At 53.2% G+C, this 24,915-nt stretch overlaps 1 protein-coding gene across 1 annotated transcript in view; it reads right to left on the bottom strand.

Moving 5' to 3' along the window:
- LOC107521320 (c-Maf inducing protein) overlaps positions 1–24,915 on the bottom strand; it is a 230,503-nt gene that overhangs the window by 12,129 nt on the left and 193,459 nt on the right. Inside the window, exons 8-14 of the mRNA XM_016165886.2 lie at positions 22,294–22,397; positions 20,657–20,761; positions 14,126–14,479; positions 5,451–5,516; positions 4,179–4,205; positions 3,835–3,883; positions 1,181–1,288 (exon numbers count right to left, since the gene is read on the bottom strand). Of these exons, the coding sequence (XP_016021372.2) occupies positions 1,181–1,288; positions 3,835–3,883; positions 4,179–4,205; positions 5,451–5,516; positions 14,126–14,479; positions 20,657–20,761; positions 22,294–22,397 (813 nt within the window). The remainder of the gene's footprint in view (positions 1–1,180; positions 1,289–3,834; positions 3,884–4,178; positions 4,206–5,450; positions 5,517–14,125; positions 14,480–20,656; positions 20,762–22,293; positions 22,398–24,915) is intronic.

Raw genomic sequence — 24,915 nt, 5'->3', positions numbered from 1 at the left:
TTCCAGAGACGGCACCTGGATGTGTCGTCACAGCGTAAACATTGCCACTAAGTTCAGTGTGGAGAGCTTTACGAGCTGGTCGCCACACTGAATGGCTGCCCGGCAGAGATGAGAATAACCACAGCCGTCACTTCCGAGCACTGACTGTGTGCTGGGCCCTGGCCAGGGGCCTTGCATCCACTACCAGAACAATCGCCATGGTAACCCCAAGATGCTTATACTAATACTCCCTGTTTTACAGACCAGGAAACCAAAGCCCAGAGAGGCGGGTCACCAGCCCAAGGTCATCGAGCTAGCATGTGGTAGAGCTGCGATCTGAACTAGGCCTGGCTGACACTCTTGCTTTCTCAGGCTTGGGAAAAGGCATGATCACGAAACCAAGTTGGTTTTGTCAACAGGCAGGATAGTTGAGGTTACCGGCTGCCTGTGGATACCGGAACAGCCGTCCTGGGGGAAGGGAGTCTGTGCCTTTTTCAGGAGAAGGACAGTCTGCCACTGAGAGGGAGGCTGGCTCTGGACAGCCTGGCCTGGGTCAAGGAGAGACTAGGAGGCTGAAGGTCTGTGTGACCTCAGACAAGCCACTGCACCTCTCTGGGCCTGTTTCGAAATGGAGAGAGTGAAGGGATAGGGTTGCCATGACGATGAAGAGGTAGTGCACATGAGGTGTTTGACAAAGGTGCCTGGCAGTCGCCACGGGTGCAGGTACTGGTTTGGGGACCTCACGTCTCTCGTCTCCAAGGCGGGATGATTATCCTGACCTTGGCTCCTTACCGTGAGGAAGAGGGGCAGGTGGGCCGCAGGGCCTCCCAGACTCCCCGCGCACGTTACGCGCTCAGTCCCCTGGACTTAACATTTCCACTATGTTAACGGTGAGCCTGGGCAGTCAGCACCTTGGTCTTCAGCCTCCTTGTCTGTAAAACGGGGTGAAAGTGGCACCTCCTCACACTGCTGAGTGAGATGCAGTGAGAGGATTCCAAGCGCCTGGCTGGGCGCCTGCTCAGATGAGAAACAAGAAAATGACCCTGTGGTTGTCATCACTGACGTCTTCATCAGCAGTATCGACTTAGCCTGGAAACAAACTCCTGGGCTGGCCACAGAGGCTTGCGGTAGCTTTTGCCATCAGGAGAAGAGACCCCAGCGCCGCTCGCAGCTCCAATCGAGGGGGCCCAACCTCACGTACCATGCTGGCGAACAGCTCCCCGTCATCATCGCAGGCCACCCCTCCGGGGCTGTAGAGCTGAAACCAGCCATCCTTGCCAGCCCGCACGCTCAGCAGGCACGAGTGGACCTGCACGGAGGAAAGGCACGCCGGTCAGTGCCTGGCACACTCGGCCGTAACGGTGACACGTAATTTACACGTGTGAAAGGCTCGGGCAAGTCTCATAGTTAAGTAATGTTTCATTTGTCTCATTCAGCGACCCCTCAGCCTTCTACTAAATCCCATGCAAGGCCTTTTGGGAAAAACTGTGGCATACGTCGACTGGGGCATTCCAGCCATCAGGCATCGGCTCTGCAGGACGGAAGGCCAGGACTGGCCAGGTTAGTCGCCCTGAATAAAGCAAGTCTGTGGCCAAATCAGGGTAGAGAGGCTGAAGCAACTATTCAGACTTGGCCCCCTTTCCTCCTGTGCTTGTCTGGGGGGGCGGGGTCGGGAGGCATTTTTCGTGGGGGTCATTTCTCTTCTGAGTCTGTCCCTCTCTCGGTGTTTCTCTTTTCTAATTTCTCTCTCTGCCTCACTCCCTTTGGGTTTCTGCTCCCCCCACGACTTGCCCTTACTCCCAAGGCATCGCCACCCCCCACCCCCGCCTCCCAGTGTCTGCCCTCTTCCCTCCTAGAGTTGTCTACTCCGCCCTCATGGGCACTGTCTCCCTCGCTGGGTCTCTGTCCTGCTAATCTCTTTCCTTCTCTCACTGGGACTCTGCCACACTCTTCTGAGTCCCTGTGCCTCTCCCAGAAGGGTCTCTGTCCAGGGTGGGAGGCAATTTCAGTACCCAAAGCACGGCCCTCTCTGTGGCTCTCAACTGCCTTCCCAGAGCTCCATGTGTCTGTGGTTGGACATAGGTGTGTGTGTGTGTGTGTGTGTGTGTGTGTGTGTGTGTGTGTGAACATGTGTGTGTGAGCGTGTTTGGGAGGAATTCCACATCCACCCCAGGCACCGCTATAATGGCAGAGAGAGAGAGAGAGAGAGAAACAAAGGCCTTTGTTTCCTTTCCTCCTCTCTGTCCTCAGAAGGAAGAGAGAAGTGCCCCATCATTTCCTTCAAGACTGAAGGACAGTCTGTTGCCAAGAGTCACTTACAGATATTCAATTGATCACAACCCACACCCAAGCAAACAGAAAACAGAGGCGGTGGGGCTTTGCTTTTTCCCTCTGGATTGGAAGAATATCAAATGTTAACTTACTGACTTCAAAAAAGTAAGATATCAAGAGTATAAAACCTTATTCAACAAATACAGCAAAGAATTAATAAGAGAACAACTCTGGCCGACAGGGGTGAGGGGCCTGCTGGGCCAGGGGCTCTGTTCTCACCAGGTCCCTAGGCCCCCGGATGTTACCCTTGCCTAAAAACTTCCCTCCCAGCACTTGGTTCTGCCTCTCTGCTCTGGAAAGCAGCTGGTACCACTTTTCTTCATCAAACTTCAAAGTTCATGTCTGAAATAACAGCTCACTTTCCAGGGGACTTCTGAGACTCCTCAGAGCGATGGAGATCATCGCTGGTCCCAATCAGTTAAAAGCTCCCTATCTTCTGGTTCTGCTTTTCCCATCATGCCTGAGGATCGCTTCTGGAATCAGGGTTTCGAATCATGGTGTTTTAGAACTAGATCCTTCTAGAACTGGGTTTTACAGTGTGGCCTGAGAAGAAAATACTCAGGCTCAATGGAGAATGACTCACTCCCTCCTTTCCCCATCTTTATCCTACGGTTCTGCTGAGGGTATGCGTCCTGGTTGGTGCTCCCCCGACCCTCCAAAGCCAGAACCCCTCCCATCCCGGAAGCCATGTGCACAGAGAAGAGCCTGAGCTACTCAGGGCGGGGCCAGCGTCCTGCCTTCTCTGCGACGCCCCCACGCTGCAGAGCTGGTTACCCCACAGGCTCTAGGGCCAGACTCCCTGGATTCGAATCCTGCCTCAGCCACGTACCAGTCGTGTGACCTTGGGATACAACTCAACTTCAGTTCTGTTTTTTGTTTTGACTCTAAAAAGAGGGTAATTCTGCTGTAAGATAGGGATAATAATAGAATCTACTCATAGGGTTGTGAGGATTAAGTGAGGAGAGCACGTGCCTAACACACGGTGATACTGATGCAACGGAAGGAGAATGGCCACCATGGGTTTCCGGCCCACCCTGTGTCCTCGCCCACATGCACAGGCTCCGAGCAGAAGGCTGCCCTCTCCCTGAGCCTAGCTGTTTGAGGGACAGAGTGGCCCCTCCAGGAGGCCCTTGGCCACCATACTCAGGAAATGAAACCCAGCTCAGATTTCTCCCCGCTGATTCTCAGAAGAGCAGAAGATCCAGCGGTGTCTCAGAGCTGGCTGGGAGCCCCAGTGCCAGCCCGCCCCAAATCGAGGCCTGCGATCCGAGGAGAAACCACCAGCCAGTGGGAAACCACCTCTGGTTAGCCTGAGTTTACAGTAAAACACTGACATCATGGGCCAGGCTCAGACACTGGGGTGGGGGCTGTGTTTACGCACAAGGCAAGGAGTCTTTGTAAACTGCTCTGAATGCCCGTGGGTGACAAGGAGGCCCTGAGAGAGCTACAGACGGCTTCCAGAGGCTCACGCGCATCCTGCGACAGCCTGGACAGTGGGCCTGCGAGAAGAAAGAGAGGCCTCACCTCTTGTCGGGGGTCTTCAGCGAACCTCTGAATCACATACTTCAGTTCCCTGGAAAAGAGGAGTTGGGGGCAGGGTCATTCCCAAGGCCCTGGCTTGAGAGGACCAGGACAAGGGGCTGAGGAGAGGGCAGGAAGGGTCAGGGCCCGGGATGAGGAAATGCCGGATGGGCCTGGACAGGGCCTGGACGTGTGCTGCGGGCGACCTTCCCAGAGGAGCCACACCGCCTCCCAGAATGCGTGTGACAGAGAATGGGCGGGAAGGAGGGCTGTCTGTCTGGGATGACGTCAGAACAGAGGACAGTCGTACCAGAAGTAGGTAATGAGGGCGTTGCCCACATACTCACTTGGTGAACTTCTCATGTGCGAGAGCTCTGCAACAAAAACAAAGGGAAAAGTGCAGTTAGCATTGTTTCTGAAACAATGACCCAGAGAGCCGCCTCTGGGGACGGCCTGGCCTCATGTCTGAGTGGAAGAATGCAGAGGGAGCTGAGAATGAAACCCCGACATCTGTTCCTACTTGAAGTTATAAAACAGAGGCCTCCTTTGATGCATTAATAGACCGGCCCCCCACACCCCAAACCACCCCCCAGGTCCCGCACTTGTAAACAGGAGTGGCACTAACCGGGGTGCATGTGTGTGCGCACGTGGGCACCAGGGACCCAGGTGTGTGAGTTAATTGTTCCACAATTAAGGTGCGGCTGCACTCATTAAGGCTGCACATCAGGGTGACAATCAGGGACGATTCTCCAAGTGAATTGCATCATGGGTCCACTGTCAAGTGTATCTCCAGGGCTGTGGGGACAGTGACTGCAGCCAATGACGCCACTGCTTTTGGAGCCGATAGTGGTTCTCAGGAGTCAGATTTCTCCAGTCTCGAGTCCTGGAGGCCCCGGGGACCAGCCAAGCCAGCAAATGGGGCAATTACTGAGTATAATGTCCCCCTTGGAGAGTCACATTTCATAAACACAGGCTCGTTAATCGGCTCCTGAGAGAGCCCCAGCTGCCTCTTGAGGGCTGGCTTCTACACATCTATCAAAACAGAGACCTGGAGGCATTTTAGGGCCTGGTTCTTTAGACACGTCTCCTTAGGCCATTATCCACCAGGCAGCTTTCTCCCTATTTTCCTGTGATAAATTCAATATTGGGATAAGGGCCAGCAAGAGAGAGACACGGAGGGCCCTTTTCTGGCCAACTCATTGTGCAGCATGAGCTAATGCTCATAATGGACATAAGCGAGCTTTCGGCATATCGCTGTGTGACATGTAAAGCACTTCCACAGGCATTATCTTTTCATTTTCACCATGGCCTCAGAGAGGGCAGAGGCAGGTGCTCCTATTCCCATCTGATGCATAATAAAAATCTCTAACTTTACTCCATGAAGGTACCATGGGGATGCCTTCGTTTGCATTCTTAGCTCGGATTTTTTTAGTTTTATTTTTTTTTGGGGGGGGGGTGCCTCCTCGGGGGTCCCACAGCTGAGGACCAACATCTGCATCTCCTGCTGCTGTCCATGGTGTTCCCAGGGTGGCCTGGTGTATCCCGTGACATGACTGGTCCCCAATAAAGTCTTAGTGGACAACTGAGGCTTTTCTCACGGAAGTGCCCAGGAGACTCACTCTTTGGGGAATGGAATGGGTTGAAGCAAGCTGGCCAGAGACGGTCTCCAGTCATCATAGTCTGACCTAGAATGAGAAGAGGTGATGGTCAGCTTTGGTCTGGAGAAGGAGGAGATCACGGAGTGCTGTCGCGGATGGCCAAAGATGGGGCGAGCACCTGACAGAGACTCATGCAGCAAACAACTCTGCTCTAAGAGCCTCAGCGTCCCAGGAGCTGGGAGGACAAGTAGCCGGTGTCTACAGTGAGGCTGTGGTGTGGCAACTGAAGGGGCTGGCCATCCGGCTCCCCAGAAATTCATCTCTCATGGCCTCTGAACCCAGGCTACTGAATCGCTGTTCGAATCACACCTTTTGAACTAGGGGGGAAGTGTTATAGGCTTAAATGTGTCCTCCTCCAAATTCACGTACCTCAGAATGTGACTGTATTTTGAGACAGGGTCTTTAAAGAGGTGATTAAGGTCACGTGAGGTCACTAGGGTGGGCCCTGAGCCAACATGACTGGCGTCCTCATAAGAAGCAACGAGGACACAGACACACACAGAGGGACGACCGTGGGAGGACACGGGGAGCAAGTGGCCGTCCGCGCGCCAAGGAGAGGGGCCGCAGAAGGAACCAACCCTGCCTGCATCTCGATTTCAGAGTTCCGGCCTCCCAAACTGTAAGATAATAAATGTCTGTTGTTTAAGTCACCCCGTCTGTGTAATTTTGTCATGGAAGCCTGAGCTGACTAATACAGGTGGGGCTTAGGTTGGGGATACAAAGCCATTCTCATTTTGGATTGGCTAGAATCGAGTGGCCAATTATAGACTGATTTATAAAAAATAAAAATTACAGGCCGTTCATTTGTAGTTTGGGTCAAACCTTCTGACTTATTGGATACTTCTAGTCCTGTGCCCAGGGAACAGCGTTTTTGATTTTCTTACAGTCTCTTTTGGTTTTATTACTGCTAATGGCAGTAATAAGATCAGTGGTGGTGACGACGATGAAAAACTAGCAGATCTGATTTGCCAGCACGTTGTACGTGCACGGCACCATGCCGGAGCGTTCCCTCTGTTCCTTTACGTTTCACAACGAAGATTATAATTATTATTTTACTCCTGTTTACATAATTAATGATTATTATATATTATGATTATTATGATTAGCCTAGCTTAACAGATGAGAAAACTGAGACTCAGAGAAACTAACTGTTGAAGCTAACACAGCGGTGGCTGATGAGGAATCAAAGCCAGGTTGGCCTGCCGCCAGACCGTTGGCTCTTGCCTGCCCTGACCGCAGCTGAGGTCTCAGGTGAGACCAGGCACAGGAGGGTCGCGTCCCATTTGTGTGACAACAGGAATGACATCAGCAAGGAGGATAATAACAGCTGCAATCTGCTGAGCGCCCGCGTGTGGGGAGCGGCTCGCTCGTGGAACCAGTCCCACGGCGCACACGAGTCTGTTACAGGTGAGGCGCGGTTAAGTAACTGGCTGAGGTGACCGCAGAGCTGTGTCGCCGAGAGGTCACCAGAAGAAGGGCAGTAACAGCTTCTGGAGGCCGCTGTGGAGTCAGGAAGGCTGCTCCCCACTTCCCGCCAGCACAGCTTGGAACAGAAGGGACTTCCTCTGCCAGCTGTGCCCTGAGAAGCCAGGAGGGTCAGGAGGGGAACGCACACGTAGGGCGGCAGCGCCTCAGCCTGGGGCCAGACCGGCCCTCCCCAGGAGTGGGAGCATCCACGCAGGTCCCGGTTCGTACTCACACTCCTTAACGTCAAGAATTCAGTGTTTCTCACCTATTTCTCATCATCTGGTGCCCCTCTGCCCTCCACCCCCTGCCCCAAGAAGTTTTCTCGACATTTTTTTTCTAATTGTTCTCCCAACACACCGTGTATTTACATACTATACGTCTACCTATGCTTTATACCAAAAACGAGTAAGATTTTTCCGCCCTCAGAGCCGATATTTGCCCTACCAATAACCACGTATGATGTAGAGAGAGAATCCCTTGGTGAGAGCTTTCCCAGCCCACGTTCCTCCAACTACACCTGACAAAGTGACAGCCTGCAGAATCCAGCTCGCATCCTGCAGGGTTCTGAGGAAAGACTCAAACACCAGACACGTAGAAAGGAATTCCCACTAGGAATTCCTAGGGGCCCGAGCTAAGTTCTACAGTGCTACTGGCTGAGGTTTACTAGTCACTTACTAGGCCATGCATTGGGCATGAACCTGCTTACCTAACCCTTAGAAGAGGCACTCAAGGATGAGAAAGAATCGCACCAGCTTTACAGGTGTGGGAGTGAGGCCCTAAGCACCTCAGCGACCCATCTGAGTTCAGGCAGCTAGGAAGCCTGGAACAAGGATTCACAGCCAGGTGCGTGGACCCCAGTGTCCAAGGCTAGGTAGGCATGGCTGATGCAGGGAACTCAACCTGTCGGCTCCAGTATGGTGGCTTACACAGAACCAAGTGAGGGGTTATGGGAGCGAAGAAAGAGGAAGAGGCAGACAGACTTCCTTCCTCGCCTAGGCCCAGCCCAGCTCCAAGTCTCTGGCTGGCTCCTGGCCCTGCTCCAAACACCCAGTCCAACCAGGCGGTGGTGTGTTGGGCACAGGCTGGAAGGCTAGGTGCCTGTGGTTACCAGAGCGCCTCCCATGGGTAGGTGGAGAACAGTGCCAGCCTCAGGGTTGGCAGAGCAGGCTGGCCTGGGACGGGGAGAAGAGCCTGGCCACGAGAGACCTGACTACCTGATCACCTAGCCCCAGGAAGGAGAAAGGCAGCCAGGCCTTCCTTGGGCTCAGCGGGGAAAGGGAGAGCTGATGAGGCCTCAAGCATGCCGAGGACCCTCCAAGGAGCTTCAGGTTTCAAGCACCAAACATTTAATCCTCAGACTAATGGGGCCAGGCTGGCTCTGGAACCCCCACTTACAGATGAGAAGTGGAGGCCCAGGGAGGTCAGGACACCTGCCGAAGTCATGGAGCTAATGAGGGGAGAAGCTGGACTTGACTAAGGACTAAGGCTCTGTGAGCACATGAGTTGTTTCAAGCCCAGATGGCCAAGGACCCCTTTCTCTTGCTGGGGTGTGGGTGGGTAACACCAGTGGCCAGCTGGGCAGGAAAGGGGATGGACATGGGAAACGGCGGGGGGAGGGCGCAGTTCTGAGGGCTTGGGACAGCCATCTTGGTCTGGAAGAGTTACAACCACATTCAGTGGAATTATGACCCCACCTGAAAGGTGTTGCCTGAACCAGAGCTCTGAGACGTTCTGTGGACAAGATGCTTCCTCCCAGCGCCCCATTTCTTCTTGATTCATGGAATCTTTGATACAGTCCAGCGGGACAGCAGCTGATGCAACAGCCTGAGGGCAGGTGGGCTGTGCGAGCCTCTGAGAACACAGAAGCCCCCGGCACACCAGCCAGGGCCAGGTGGGCCCCGCCCCGACGGCTGCATGCACACAGAGGCCTAGACCCCAGCTATCCTGGGGCCACAGCACAGGGAAACAGTGTGGTGGTTATACGGGGTAGGGTTATGGGGTCCTCAAAGGAGTTTGGCTCCCAGAGGTTTAAGGAGTGGGGGTGAGCAAGGCCTGGGAGACCAGTGGGGAATCCACCAGCCTTTCTAGAAGACCGTGAGTGAGGTGGCGCCTGATGCAGCCCTCAGTGTTCGGGGACACATTTCATTCTGCTTTGCTCCGGCCCTGCACACACACGTTTAGAAATATCTGCTCCCTCAAAAGGCAAACTAGCTGGCCCAGGGATTAAAATTCAAGGTAAGAAATGAGTGGCCATTGTTTCTAAGGCTGGAGACCTGGGCAAATCCTCCTTTTCTGCCGGCTCCATCATCCCATCAGGGACCTTCCGGGGCTACAGAATGAATCCACTGGCCTCAAATGCCCCATGGAACTTCCAGTTTCTAAAGAGTGACCTTGTAGGAATTCACATTTGAAAGATTCCAAAGTCTATCTATATGAATGAATATGTATAATGTACACATACATGTACATACATGATTTATGCTGTTTTGCAGGCCAGAAACCCACACGTGGAGATGCTAACAGTGGAAATAAGAGCACCTGTCCATGCCGCAAGCCCACTGGGTGCCAGGTACTGTGATAAATGCAGGGACTGTGGCCCACTAATCCATTTAACATCAAGGCAGCCCTGAGAACCAGAATGCATCGGGAGGGATTATTATCCTCCTTTCATTGCTGGGAAACCGAGGCTCAGATAGGTAGAGTCATTGTCCAGAATTGTACAATCAGTTAAATGCTGGGGATGGAGTGTGGACCCCACTCTGACCGACTCCCAAGGCAGTGTGTTCAGCCGAGGAGGTGGTCTTTCCACCCACTCCCCCCAGACACCCAGCTCCCGACCCCGAGTCCCACTAGGAAGACAACGGCCAGTGGAGGCAATGCCGACCTTGAGGAACGGCTGGTGCCTGGAGCCAGAGGAGTGGGGCAGGAGCAGAGAGTGCTGCCTGGGGTGCGGTCCATGCACCCGGCACCTCATCAGACTCCCTGGCAATGCTCGCCCACTTCACTCTGCCCCACCTTTGCCCCAGATTCCCTTCCCATCTCTCGGCCCGTTGGAGGCGATTTCAGCCATTCCTTGTCTGACAGGGTTTCCAATCCCCCAATCACCCCTTAACCCTGCACCAAACTTCTGCTGTTCCTCCTCAATGGAGGTGCAGCGTCTGGCTGTGGTGGTTCTTCACCGAGCAGGACTGTCCTGGGCGATGTATGGCACTTCCCGCGTCCCCTCCCGGTGCCCGCCTTCTGCAGTCCAGCATGTTTCCCAGTCATTAGGATAACCCCACATTCGTCTATATTTTCCCTAAAGGCCGCTAAGGGCTGGGGCGCCTTTCAGGTAATCTCCAGCCTGTCAGGCCTTTTTTAAAATCCAGGTGTTTGCAAAAATAACACACAGCAGATTCAATCTGATCAGAAAAGAGTAGCTGTGCGCACCTCTCCCTCACCATGACTGGTGTCTTCTCTTCCTGAACAGAAAAGCATCCCCTCGCCTGTGGCCTCGTGTGCCTCAGCAGCTTCCCACACTCTATCCCATCGGGCGGGTGGGCAACGGCACTGCTTGCAGCGGTCTGTGCTACTCAGGTTCAGAGGGACTCGGGCAGGGCATCGGTTGGGACCTCCAGCATTGAGCACAGAGCCTGGCCCACCCTAGGGCACAATAAATGTTGCGTTTTAAAAAAGGCATGAATCACACGCAGGTGCCCAGCAGGTTAGGAGCTAGATTCCACACTACTATATACCCAAACCTGCTCTGTCCAGCTCCTGAGTTCACGTGCTTTCCATCGGACCACCCAGCCTGGGCCTCACGGGGTGACATTTTCAATGGCAACTCTGATCTGTGTTGGGAACAATCTTCCCTTTCAAGGGTCCTCAGGGAATTTTTTGCAGCTTACATTCTTTTTTGGAGGTGGGAACATGCCAATCAGGGCCCCCACTGGGGGGGTGAGCTGCAGCTGCCCACGTGAGGGACCAGCAGTGTCTGCTCTGACGGACAGGGTTGGCAGGCTGAGCCAAGGCTCTAAGTCTGGCTTCCTTGGTCACCCACAATGCCCTCTAAGACCCACAGTTCCACATTAGAGCCTCCGTTCTTTCATTCTTTATGTAAAACTCTCATTTAGGGAGCACTCCTATGATAACAGCAGCCCACTCTCATCCAGAACCAGCACTGGACCAGCCTGGAAAGGTCCTATGTTGCTAAATTCTCACAACAGCCCTCTGAGAAAGACACCCATTTTACACACAAGAAAACTGAGAAAACTGATGGCAAGAGGAGCCAGGAACATTTCCCGCAGTTACGTAGCAGACTGTCATAGGGTCGCATTTCCTGAAATCCCTTTTCCTAAACCCCAGATGCAGGCTTCTTATCATCTGAGTGTGCTTTGAATATTGTTTCTTTCTCTCTTAAAGTGTTGTTATTAAATCAATGTATCTTATTCTCAAGACGTCTTTAAATAAAGGAAACATAGTTGCTATCAGAAGTACAGTAACTCCCATTTGCCTGGTGTCCACACCCGCAAGGAGCCCAAAGCCATGCCCTCCACCTCATCCTAATGCCCAGTGGCGGCTATGACTCGAAGACAAGTAACTCACCCAAGGTCACAAGCTAAGACTGGTGTCTGTGGCCCTTGAGCCCAACGGTCTGGCTCTGGACATGTGCTTTCCCCTAGTATCTATCATACATTGGAAAGCTTTGGGCTGCTGGAGTTTTGAGGATCCAACACATCCTAGGCCTTCCAGTGGGCCAGCGACTCAAGCAAGCAGCAGAGCTGGAGAAGGAAGGTTGTTAGGGAAAGAAGTTACCAGGCCCCAACTGTGTTTTGAGCTCCTCCAAGGTAAGAGAGGCTTCTGGAAGTATAAGGTCTGCTTTAGGAGGACTTGTGGGTGGGGTGTGAGGTGCCGCTCTTGCACAGTGGTCAGGACACCTCTGGCTCCCAGAGGGCAGCACCTGACCGGGCCTCTGACCCCCATCTGTGCCCTGGCGGTTGGGTGTGTGGGCAGGCAGCAGGTCTGCAAGCAGAACGGGAAGAACAGAGTCTTCATTCACGGGCATGTTTATGAAGAAGGAAAAAACTGTGTGAATTGCATGATGAAACTCAAACCCTTAATGCTTAATGAGAAATATGAGTCAGGGCCTAAGCTGGCAGAAGGCCTGAGAGTTCCAGGTGTTTGCAGAAAACAGCCAGAGTCAGGGGCCGAGGTGGAGAGCAGGGCTGTGTCCGGCCTGGTGGGCCCTATCTCAACCAGGGTGAGGAGGAGACAAGGTGCACGGCTGACCTGTCTCTCAGAGGGCTGACTGTGACCCCTGGGAGAAAGTGGGGGCCCACCCCTGCCTGGAGGAAACTGAAGCGTGTTCTCAGAGATGCTCTCTGAATAGAGTTTGAAATTTTCTTGGGCCAGTGAGAAGGGGAGTGGGATGGAGGGTGTGGGGTGTCACTAAATGTGGCTGTGCCCCTCAGCTAGCTACTGCTGCTAGAATCATGGGCAAGGCTGAAACTGACCCCCCGGGAGGCCATACCCTCTACTCTCAGGGGCTAAAGCAAGGGCACAGGAAGCGTTTGGGGATGCTGCATCCATACTCAGACCACAGAAGCCACTGCGTAATACTTGTGCATAAGTGTGCACGTGTGCGCACGTGTTCGCCTTCGCAGACACCACAAACCCTGGTTTTAGAGCACAGAGGCACCCCTGAGCACCCCCGAGACTGAGTCGCCAGCTGGCCAGGCACTGGCAGGCTGCCTCCACCCCTCCGGACCCTGAGCAACACATTCACGACAGAGGCAGAAGAAATGCTGCAGAGTGCACAGCAAAGACACGGAGACTCGGTGAAACCCTAGCAACGGTGATGAGCCCCAGGGGCCAGGCCTCCCCCCCTAGATCGAGGGGCCCTGGTGCCCCGCTTGCAAACAGGCGCCCTGTGTCGGTTAGATGTGACATTCCATCATACACCAATCCCTCCAAAAAGCCCGCTGCCCGCTACCAACTGCACCTGGCAAGGCCAGCTCCTGGATGCAGTGCTGAGGGCGGGGCTGAACTCTGCTCTGGAGGACAGGACTCGGGGGAGCGGGCGGGGGAAGCATCCGCTGGGCTCTCCAGACCACGCTGGCTCGTGGAACCACAGAGAGAGTTCGGCGCAGGTCCCTCCGCCTGGGGCTTAGGTACCAGGCGTGTGTGAGTTTGAGACACGTCTGGGTGGTACAAGTGCAAGTCGCGGAACTGGACAGACTCTTGGGGGTCAAAGATTAAGACCTCCCATTCTAGAGTCACAGAGCTGAGGCTCAGGGAGGGGCGGGGACAGGCCTGAAGGATCCAGCTCAGAAGTGGCACCACCACAGCAGACCAGGTCTCCTGGCTCCTTCTCAGAGCTTTTCCCACCAGCCGCGCCCACACGGGGCCCGATCCACATGCATCTTCCTCCCTGCCCACTGGACACCCACGAGGAAGGGCAGGGCCTGGTCCTCGGCACAGTCTGGCGGGGACACTTTCCCAAAAGATACTCCTTTCACAGAAGACTCCGACATGCGCACATAACACGAATGCCCACACACAAGAAAACAAAACAAACATCTACATACAGACAGCCACACTGAGCACACACAGGATGCACAGATCACACAACACAGAAACGCTCATACACTGGCTAAAGGCATACTTGCACACACATAAACACACACACACTCCAACACTTGTGTATACTCATACCCATGTGTACACTCATGCACAAAAGCAGCACAAGTGCCCAGACACACCCACACTTATACACTTCCACACATGCTTAAGCGATCAAACGCGTACTGCCATACCACACATACCCAAAGCCACGAAACATATACTCACCAACTAGGAATGAGCCCACGCCCCACACGATGCGCAGAGATTCAGACACACCTGGGCACCCATGTGCTCATGCACACTCACACACATTCTCAAACCGATGCACACATGTACACTTATACCTACACAGCATACACATACATACACAACTATAATGTGTGCCCTCATATCCTGTATCTGTGCACCCACTCACACATACAACTCAAGTGTGCACTCACACATGTGCACACATGCACACCTAGCATGCCCACCTTTACATGCTCGAACCAGCAAATACGAACTGCAAAGTCAAGTCCCCTCTCCCCGCCCCCCACTGGCGACGGGCACGTGCAGGGCACACTCACAGCAGCTTGAGGATTTCCACGTAGCAGCCGAGCGTGCGGTCAGCCTGCGGGCCCAGCTCGATGCTCATGGTGCTGCAGGCGGGGCTGACCATGAGGCAGTCGATGAGGTTGGGCTCGCTGTCGTTGCCCGCGCTGGCTGTCAGCGCCGGCTTGGCAGTGCTGGTGTGCTCCACCTCCACGTGGATCTCGCTGGAGGCCACGACCACCGACTTCAGCCGCGCCTCGGACAGCGTGGCTTCCTGAGACACCAGGTCCGGGCTGGGGTGCAGAAGGCGCAGAGGTAAGGTGGGCTTCCGGTCGCACGGCTGCTGGCAGCCATTCCGGATCTCCTTCAGGCTTGGGGAATTGTCGCGGCTGGGGGAGGAGGCAGAGAAGGCATGTGAATACAGATGACCTAACAAGGACCTGAAAGTCCTAACAGCTATGAGCTATGAGACTGAGTGCGTGCTTCTGGCCCGCCAGGCTCCATCGTGCTAAACAACTCCCTGAACCCCCGTGGCACATGCCACGAGCTAGTGTGTTTTATTGGTTTCCACTCCACAAATGAGAACACTGAGGCTCAATCTGGGAAAGTGGCTTCACAAGACAGAGAGAGGTAGAGATGGCATCCAAACACAGTTGTCTGTCCCTAAAGCATGTGCTGTAGTCCCTGTACATAGTAGGTGCTCAACACATCTGTTGAACAAAAAAGTGAATATTAATCTCAATGATATTAATATCAATCTCCACCAACATGCCTTCCCTGGCCATCTTCCCGACACATCTACGAGACTTAGCAATTTTGCTTCTAGTCGCTTCCTGTAATCTAAGCGCTCTCCTCCTCCCTCTGACGCCATAGTGTCCTCCAGGGCAAGGCCCAAGCCCCGCCTCTACTGCTCTATCCCAGGCCAGTTGAGAGAGCTCAGCCTCCACTCTCCACCTGGGAACACTCTTCCGGGGGATCCTAAACTCCAGAATTCTAATCCCCTGGAATCTGCAGGTCCCTCCTATCCACTCCCCAACAACTTACAGTATCTCCAACTACCTAGAGGAAAGATGACTGCAGGATGTTAATAACTATTAACTGAGAAAAGGGCTCTATGCATCACTGATGTCACATTTGATTGGAAGATGCTGGGCCAAATGCAATGAAAACAGGCCTCTTTCTGGCAAGACTTAGTGCTGTGAGGCTGGTTAAAGCGCTTCCTCATGGAGTACTTCCAAACGTGACCAGGAGGCACATCAGACGGAAGGTAATTCCGGCCATGACTCCCCACAGCTGGTGCCCCTGTGTTATTACAGACTTCTCAGACATCTCTGTGTGGCAGTATTACCAAACTCATATTATAGGCGAGGAAGGACAATCCCAGAGGTCAAATGACCTCCCTTGATCACAGGGCTCATAAGTGGACGGGGGACTGGGATTTGGAACCAGGTCTCTGACTGCAAAGCCCAGGCTCCTTGACACTGTGGTGGCTTCCAAGATCTCATACGATCCCGTGTAGGTCCTCCTCCTTCTTGAAGTCTTCTCTGATTTCTTCCACCCGTCACCTTTACCCTGCCCCTGAACCAGAGCTTTCCACCCCTGGTTAGACACCAGTGTCCCTTGGGGTATTTCTAAACATCCTGAAGCCCAATAAGATAGAAATTTCTGGGGTGGGGTCTGGATACCAGTAACCTTCAGGGCTCCTTGTATGTGTGGTCAGTGTTGAGTCCATTGCTCTAAGAGACTCAGCACAATGGCATGATCACACATAGCTGCTTGTACAGTCCCTTCCTAAATGTGCCCTGTGCTCCCAAAGATGCATTCCCTCTTTGTGCACAAGGACTGGGCTGAGCATGTGGAGGGCCTGGACTTATCCAGCATCTGCCAGGAGCTAGGCTTGAGCTGAGCCCACCAAGGATGTTTGATAAATACACTTTAAACTTTGCTGCGGAAAAACAAAAGCCATTGGCTAAAGTCCGAAAATTCTATGGTTGATGGAAAATTGTGTGTGGTCCATGGGAGGCAGGGCGGGATATAACTATCTCTACGGCTTCAGAGCTAATTGCCTGCCCAAATGCTCAACACTCGATTTCCTCTTGTTTGCCTTTGCTGGGATTTAGAAGTGGATTTTCAAGGCTGTTTGGCTCAGAGCGGGTGATTTTCCAGTGAGCCACGCTAACCTGGGTCAAGTTGTCTGTTCTTTTGTGTGTGAGTACATCATGTACCACTGAGAGCACTGCGGATGAGCCCTGAGGACATCACAGTGCTTCATCTCCCAGGGACTAACCAATGGGGTGGCATGGACCTGAGCCCAGGAAAGGTTTTGCAGTAAGTTTCGGGGCCCTCAGGCAATTTCCTGGGGTAACCCAGACTACTGTGGTCTCCCAGGGGTCTGGGATGTTTTGTGCTAGGAGCTGCAGCAGGCCTGTGTGGGAGGCAGCAAGACCTGCCTCGCCTTCCCCATGTCTCTGCCCTGGGCATCCGGTGACAACCACCGCCTCACCGTACCCCAAAGCTCACGCTTGTCCCCTCTGGTCCACTCCGTGCAGCTGCCATCAGAGGGGAATCTGGAAGCTGACATCTCATCAAATTCCTTCTTTACTTAAAACCCAACTGAAACACAGGCACAGCTCTGCCACTCAAAGTGCGGGCCCAGACCAAGAAGCATCGGCATTGCTGGGAGTCTGTGGGACAAGCAGAGTTTCAGCCCCTGGCCCAGACCTACTGAATCTGAACCTGCATTTAACACATCACCCTCAGGAACAGCCCAGTGCAGGAGCTTTGAGCTCAGAGGTACAGGTCTTTCCGTGTCCTGCCCTCTTCTCCAATGTCATCTTTTGCTTCTCTTTCCCCTTCTCTGCTGCAGTCACAGTTTCCTTCAGCTCCCCTGCCATGACCCTTCATCTCAGTGTGGCGATCACCTGAGCAGCTTGCCCGGAATGCTGATTCCTGTGCTCGACCTGGAAATGTGGTGTCCAGAGGTCTGCTTTTTAAAGAAGCAGTCCAGGGGGTCCTGAAACAGGTAGTTAAGAACCACAGATAGAAATACCTAAATAGTGGCGACTCCACCTGCCCCGCCAGGCCTCTGTGTATTCTGTTGTCTCTGCCTGGATCACCTCATCCTTCCCGTCTCTTGCCTTGTTGACAGCCAGGAAGTCTCATCTAAAATATCACCTCCCTGAAGGATCCCTTGCTCACCTCCTCCGAGACCAGGGGTTCTCAACTCTGGCCACACAATTTGCCTGGGGAATTTTTAAAAAATATGATGCCAGGGCCATCCCAGCAAAACCAGAATTGCGGTGGGTGGGGTCCAGCTACCCTTCCCCATCCCTTTTTATGGATATCTAACCAGTGGTATGCTGGTAAATGTCTAACAGCCAACTCTCCAGAAAAAAAGGAGCCCTGATGTATAGTGTTTACCACTTTCTTTGGTGTAAATACTCCTACTGTGACCTAATTCAAGTTACCAATGTGCCATCACTGACTGTGAAATTAAGAAGTGTGCTTCCAAATATAACAGGGCTCCAGCATACATACCATGGTGTGACTTAAACACAGAACAATCAAGTACATAAACCTCAGATGCAGAGCTTCAGGAATTTTTAACATAATTCTCCTGCGTAAGAACCAGCCACCAGATCAGGATTCTGCCACCTTGGCACCACTGACATCTCGGGCCAGATGATTCTTGACTTCTACCCACCGGATGCCAGCAGCACCCCTTCTGCTGCCCAAGTTGTGGCAACCCTAAATGTATACAGACATCGCCAAGTATCCTCTGGAGGTCAAAACTGCCCCCAGGTGAGAACCACTGACCTAGATCAAAATGTGAAACATTGTTAGGAACCCAGAAGCTTCTCTCATGCCCCGCCACCTGCCTCTCCACCCATAGGTGGCCACTTTTCTGGCCTCTATCACCACAGATTCATTTTGCCTGTTGAACTTCAAGGAAAAAAAACCCACACTGTATGCCTTTTGGGTCTGGCTTCTTTTGCTCAATACTACATCTGTGAGATTTATTCGTGGTTTGCTTGTTGCACCAGTTCATTCATTCATTCATTCCTGCTGCTATACAGTATGCCTTGAGAACAGACCACGACTTTATCTGTTCTACTATTGCAGGCCATGGGAGTTAGGCAAATTTCAGTCTGAGGCTACTACAAATAATGCTGCTATAAACATTTTTGTCTTCTGATGAACATCAGAAGATATTCAGATATTTTAATGAACCAAAAGCTATGAAGAGTTAGGTCACAGGGTAGATATGTGTTTAGTTTAAATTTTGATTTTGTAAAGCCTTCCCTGGTGACTCTGATATGCAGCCAGGGCTAAGACTCCCTGCTGGAGACTGTTAATGATGCCTCTGGCTTCTGCCATCGCAGCCCTGATCACACTGTACCATGGCTGTCTGCTTACTCACGCCCTACCCCTCCGCCTGCACCTGCTGCTTCATCATCTGCACTGGGAGGGCGGGGGCTCCACCCGACTGGGTCACTTTTGGTCCTCAGCACCTGGAACATTGTGCGTCCTCACTAAACTAGTGTTGAGTGAACGAGAGAAGGACAAAACTGGCTGTTGCTATCCAGTCCCCGATCTGTGCAATAGTGTGCACGGTTCCTAATCCTCTTCCTCTACCCTTTTCCTGGGTGGGAACTGGGAGAGATTTCCAGCATCCCTGTCTTTCTGCTTCCTGCTCTTGAGTCAGGGAAACCCTGCTGCAGGGGACCCGGGCAGGGCTTGGGAGATGCAGAGGGAAAACTCTGGGATGTGCAGTTTCCTGTTCCTGCCCCTGCCCCAACCTGAGTCCCAGCTCAGGCATCCAGGGGGTGGGCCTAGGCAGGATGAGATGAGACAGCGGCTTCAGGAGAAAAAGGAGCCTGAGAGCATGTGTGTATGTGACAGTCCTGTTGCTCTTCCTGCTTCCTGGGGTGGCCTGAGTTGGACTGCTGATCAGAGCTAGAGTGTGCCCAGCCAAGGGCAAGTGACCGTCGTCCGTGTACACAGGGATGCTGGGACGGCTGTGCACTACACTCTGACCTCCTTCTTCTCTTTTGCTTTTAATATAACATGCTGTAGGGCATAGGACAGGCACTTGGGAATGATCAGCGTGGCATCTTCAGGTTCTGGCCCCCAGGGTATTGTCACCTCTTTCTGAATAGGGAAATGATTCAAGGTTGAACACGGTCCCCTTTGACTATCGGGACCTGGGGCTGAGGACATTAAAAATAATCACCTCCCCTTCTCAAGTCCTGCCTGATGGAAATACCCCCTCACTGACGTTCTTTCGCAGCCCCTCCCCCAAGAACTCAAAGTACAGTGTGTGTCTGAGAAGCTCCACTTGCGCGGGCTTTCAGTGACTCGGAGTGCCCCACCGCCTTTTCTTTAAGGACTGAAATATGTCCCTGCTGTGTGTCCCCAACACAGTGGTGCCCCTGGCGTTGTGCACTGTACCACCTAAACGACTGGACAGGGCGGTGGCGGCGGAGACCATCTGCGCCCTCCACACTACATCCTCTCCAGTGGCCCCCAGAGGTCACCGTACAAAGTTCTACGCAAAAGTAATGGCATCTGCGTCACTCTGCATCCCAGGGGCGATCCTCAGTCAGGGAAGAATGGGAGCTGGTAAGCAACTACCCCAGCGTCATCCTCCCTCAGAGGAATAACTCAGACACGTTCCAGAGTCTCACGGGACGTCCAGAGGGGAGCGCGCAGGTGTCCGCAGTGGTTACTTACACAGGCTCTATGGGCTGTCCTTCCTTCTCGGGCTCCTTCCCAGTGCTTTCTAGGGTCACTTCCCTAATAAGGCTTGCACCCAAACCCTGGGGGGAACCCAAGGCAGTGGCCCTGCCATGCCCTCTTCTGGTCACGGCTCTGTTTTACTGTTTCCACAGCATTTCTCGCCAGCTGACAGGATCCTGCAGGTTTACTTGTAAGTTACCTCCCGCAGCACAGGACGAGCTCTGAGAGGGAATCGGCGGCCTCTTTCACCTCCAGTACTTCCCACTATGCCTCACACACAGCGGGCGTTCCAGAAATACATGCAGACCACGGGCAAAATACGACTCTAAGTTTAGGAGTGAAGAGGGAATAAGCCTTACTGCCACCCCTTGTGCACACACCTGTATACACTCGCACACGTGGGCAACATGCACACCCACACGCACACGCTCACATGCGCATTCATGAACATGTGCACACATCCACACAGGGCACACGCATTCTCTCTCTCACACATACGCGCGCACACACGCCCCAATGTGTCACCTATGCCAGGCGGTGAGAAATCTCCAGATTTCTCCTTGTTCCTAAAGCCAGGTCAACACAGCGGCCTTGCAGCTGCCGGCGCTGGTTCAGTGTTCGCTCTTCCGGTAACACCTAACACCCCTGCGCTCTGGGCCCTGGATCAGGGAGCACACCGGAGGCTGGTCCGGCAAAGGCCGCCCCGCCTCCCTGCCTGGTCGGGTATGTACAAGCCACCGTCCTCAGTGACTTGGCCCCTCACTGTCCCTACCCGGGAGTGGCAGCATGCCCCACTCCCAGCCCTCCTGGTGGTGGCAATGACTGACCTGTTGATGAACTCTTCATAGCAGGAGTAGATGGCAGCCAGGCACACGGCCACCAGGTTGGGCAGGACCCGGGGGTGGGGGCAGTGCCCTGTGGGGCCATGCATGCTGGAAAAGAGCAGAGGGCAGGTGAGGGGGTGCTGGAGTGGTGCCCACGGCAGGGAGGTGGGTGGGAGGAGCTGGGACACCAGTCAGACACTGCTTTTGGGGGGTCTGGGGACACTCTGAGCCCTCTTTTGGGGACTTGGCAACATTGGGATTTTGGTCCTGGCTCCGCCATGTGCAGGCAGCAAAGGGCCAGGCTCCAGGTCGTGGGCTCCAGATCGAGTCCAGCTGAGTGGCCTTGGCAAGAGACTTAAGCTCTCCACCCTGTTTCCTCAGCTAGTAAAACGGGACCCCCTCCTTAATGGGTTACAATAAGGACCCAATTTTCTAATACATGAGAAGACAGCATATGGAGGCTGTGTGTCCTTGCGACGGTCACATTTATGCCTGGGGGTTCTGGAATAATTACTTATAACACCTCATTTCACTCTCAAAAGTACCTGCTTTGGAAGAAAAATTATCATGGCCTACACAGGGTCTGGCACACAACTGCTAAGGCCTATTAAATGCAGCTACTGTTATTGGTCGTGACTGTCTCTGTGCCTCAGTTTCCTCATCTGTAAAATGGGGGTAAAACCCCTACTCCCAGGGCAGTCAGGGCCTGAGCATAATACCTGTAACATTCCTGGAAAATCACTGTGGCCACTGCAACTAAGAAAGACCCAGCCTGAAAACACTTGGCAAACCTTAACTGCGGACTTTGAAGTCACTCCCCCAGACTCTGACAGAAGGACTCAGCATTGGAGTTTGGAAATGCTTTAAGAATGGCAGGTGAGCATATTTAGGGAATGCATGGTTTGGGAACTGGCTTAACCTGGCTGTTTCAATTTTCTTAAAAAATAAGAAGAGTCATGACAGTGACTGTTACCGCTCCCATCACATTTATGCAGTGTTCTTGGTGCTCCTGTGTATTAGCTCACCAAATCCCTCGTATTGACTGGGTGAAGTGGGTATTAAGATTCTCATTTACAGATGAGAAAACTGAGGCACAGAGCAAAAAACTTAAAAATCAAAGCAAAAGTAACTCCTACATCCCCAAAACCAGAAGGGAGGAAGAACCAGAATATTTAGCTTCTTCTTGGCCAGATTTGGGGGTGGCTGTTCAAGTCCCTGGTGATGACTCTCAGGAGCCATCAGAGGATTGTTTCCTACATACCAGGTCCCCAAGGGTAAAGGGCCCATGGAAATAACTTATATTATTTAGGACCATTTCCATTTCCTGAGTTCCCACTGAGCATTGGGCACTGTGCTAAGGGCTTCCTCACATATCGTCTTATTTAACCACATGACAACCCCTGTGTGGAGGAAGCAGGATCGGAGTGGTACATCAACTGGCTCAGCATCACACAGCAAGTAAGCTCCTCAGCCTACACGTGGCCAGGAGGAACCAGGGGCCACTGGCAGGAGAGGAGACACTCAGGACCTTCGAACACTAGTGGCTTCTCTCCGGGCATCAATGGGGCACATGGTTCTGGGGTGGAGAGGAAAGCCGGCCCACGGGCCGGAGTGCGGAGGCGGTCAGCTGAGAGACCCACCTCTGAATGAACTTCTTCACCACTTCCATCCCCGCGTTGAGCTCGTTCAAGGCAAGGATGTACTCCTGAGTAAACAGCCTCAGTCGCGGGCACTTCCCAAAGTCCTGCAGAGAGAACAGAGGGTAGGAGTTGGGACACGTGACAGAGGAGCTCAGGAGGCCAGATGTGGCAGTGGGACCCACAGAGGAGAGCCCAGCTAGCTCCTCTTTCTAGAAAGCACACACGTTTTTCACTTCAAAGAACTGGCCTCGTCACACTCTTGCTTAGTCACACTCTTGCTTACACCTTTGATAGCTGCCCACAGAGATCAGAAAAAGTCCTGTCACGGGGGTTTTCTGGCACAGGTGGCAAGCCCATTGGCATGGTACCAACCCACCTTTGTGGTAGGGCAGGGCCCATGTGCCACAAAGATATTCTCAGACGACAGCCAAGCTGGGCCTCCCTTCCGCACGGCCGTGAGGGGACTGCAGATGTTGGGCCAGGCCGCCAACAATGCATGAGGAATCTACGCACTTTTCTTCTGGGGCCACCTGACAGCTTTTGGGTGAGCTATTAACCAAGGCCACTTGGAATAGTAAAGTCAGAAGATGCCCCAACCCGGGGCCATCAATTAGGCGGGGGTGGGGGTGGGGATGGGGCAGGGGGGACGTGGAGTTTTGGGACTTCCAGGAGTACAAAGGAGGCAAAGGTCATGCACCAAATAAATGCAATGCCCCGGTTCTGCAAACATTCTCCGTGAAGAGCTACCTGCTCCTTCTCCTGAGCACAAGGGCCGAGGCGGCCTGAGAATCTGGTGTGGCCTGGGGGGAGACGGTTCCTGGTCCCGGGCTCCCCCGCCAGCTCCCCCCTGCCCCAGGCTGACCCAGCCACCCACTGTGTTCCAGAAGGAAACCTAAAGAGCTACAGATGACCTTGTTCTTTGTAGAAGCAGCCACCCTCAAAGGGCGCATGGGATCAAAGGCAGATGACACAGATGAGTAAACTCGAAGAGGGCTGGCTGGACAAGTAAGGGTGTGTTTGTGTGTGTATAAGATGTGGAGTGTGGGAGGGTGTGTGTGTGTGTGTGTGTGTGTGTAACAGACATGGAGTACAGAGGGAAGTGTGCGTAAGACATGGGGTATGGGAGGAGGTGTGTAACAGACGTGGGGTGTGGGAGGAGGTGTGGGAGACGTGGCGTGTGGGAGGCGTGTGTGCACACGTGTGCATGTGAGAGGTGGCCTGGGAAGGGAGATGTGTGTGCTGGGCTACGAGCGGGTGTAGGTGGGAGGTGGCTGGAGTGTGGCTGCAGGTCAGTGACAGGGCATAGGCAGGAAGGAGGAGGAAGAATCTGTCCAACCTTAGGAAAAGGCCATGCTCCCCGTCCCGGGAGCAGGGGTGGGCAGGGAGGGGTGACACTCCATCTCCACCATCCAGCTTAGCTGATGGGCTTCCCTATCTGACCTCAGCTGAAGATGAATTTAGGGGCTCTGAGCAAGGACAGAGAATCCTGCCTGTTACAATGAGGTACATTATTGGAGACTGACATTTTCTCAGCTTCCCCAACACAGCATGTCAACAGGGCAGGTGACAGAGCTCAGCTAAGAGTGAAAAGGCAACCTCTAAGGTGACTATCAGCTCAGATGGCGCAGGAGAGAGATGCGTGGGCCAGGAAAGGACCCTGCGTCCATTCCCAGGTCCACCATTAGGGACCAGAAGCGTTGTTATGGACGTCTGAACTTGTGAGCTGGGTTTTGGTCAGGAGGTGCAAGTCAGTGCGGGCACGAGGTTGACCAGCCAGCCAGAGGGCAGTCTGGTGTTCTTCAGCTCACCTGTCCCTCCTCCTGTCCTCGCTCAGGGGAACCCGTTTAATAGAATACAACCTGAACTGGGACTCGAACTGACCCCGCGGGCCCTCATGAAAGCCTAGTAGAATGTGTCCTTCCCATGCCCTCCAACCAGCTTGCAGGAGCATTTCAGAGAAGCCTGGTGCTTTTTCACCTGGAGTCCAAGGGGCTGAATTAGGGTCCTCAAGACAACAGGGGGCTCATCTGATTACATCCTGCCTACTAGAATTATGCCTTTACATTAGAAGGACAGCAGAAGCCATGGAGAAAGCTCAGAAGGAACACACACACCCTCCTACAAACACACACACATATGCACACGTGTGTGCACACATACACACTTAACAGCACTTGGCTAAGAGCTGAGGCCCCTGCATGAAGAAAAGACTAAAGCTTGACTATGCTTTCAAACTGAGAATGATGCCAAGAGTCCCCTAGTCCTTTGAAAAAGGGGGACAGAAAAGCTATGTGGCCTTGGGTTGTCACACCCAAGGCCCCACTGGGCCTCACTGTCACAAACTGTGGAATTAGATTTGGAAAAACTATCCCTAGGCCTTCTTCCACCTCTAAAGTCTTATGATTTTATGAAAACTACTTCAACTAAACCCTACTGAAGGCAACTGCCATTATCTTTGCGGTTAGATTTCTGGATAGTCAAGGTCATTTCCCTGTAAATGAACATTAGAGATGGCTCTGGTAGCCTTTCAACATGTGGATAAGAGACATTTTGCCTCTTTGGAAAAGACGAATATGTTCCCCTTGAAAAGTAAGAGGTCAGACCACTCAGTGGTCCACTAGG

Source organism: Rousettus aegyptiacus, unplaced genomic scaffold, assembly GCF_014176215.1.
Source record: "Rousettus aegyptiacus isolate mRouAeg1 unplaced genomic scaffold, mRouAeg1.p scaffold_m13_p_14, whole genome shotgun sequence".
Taxonomy (NCBI): Eukaryota; Metazoa; Chordata; class Mammalia; order Chiroptera; family Pteropodidae; genus Rousettus; species Rousettus aegyptiacus.
Note: the sequence above shows the minus strand (reverse complement) of the source record. Positions and strands in the feature narration are given on the sequence as shown.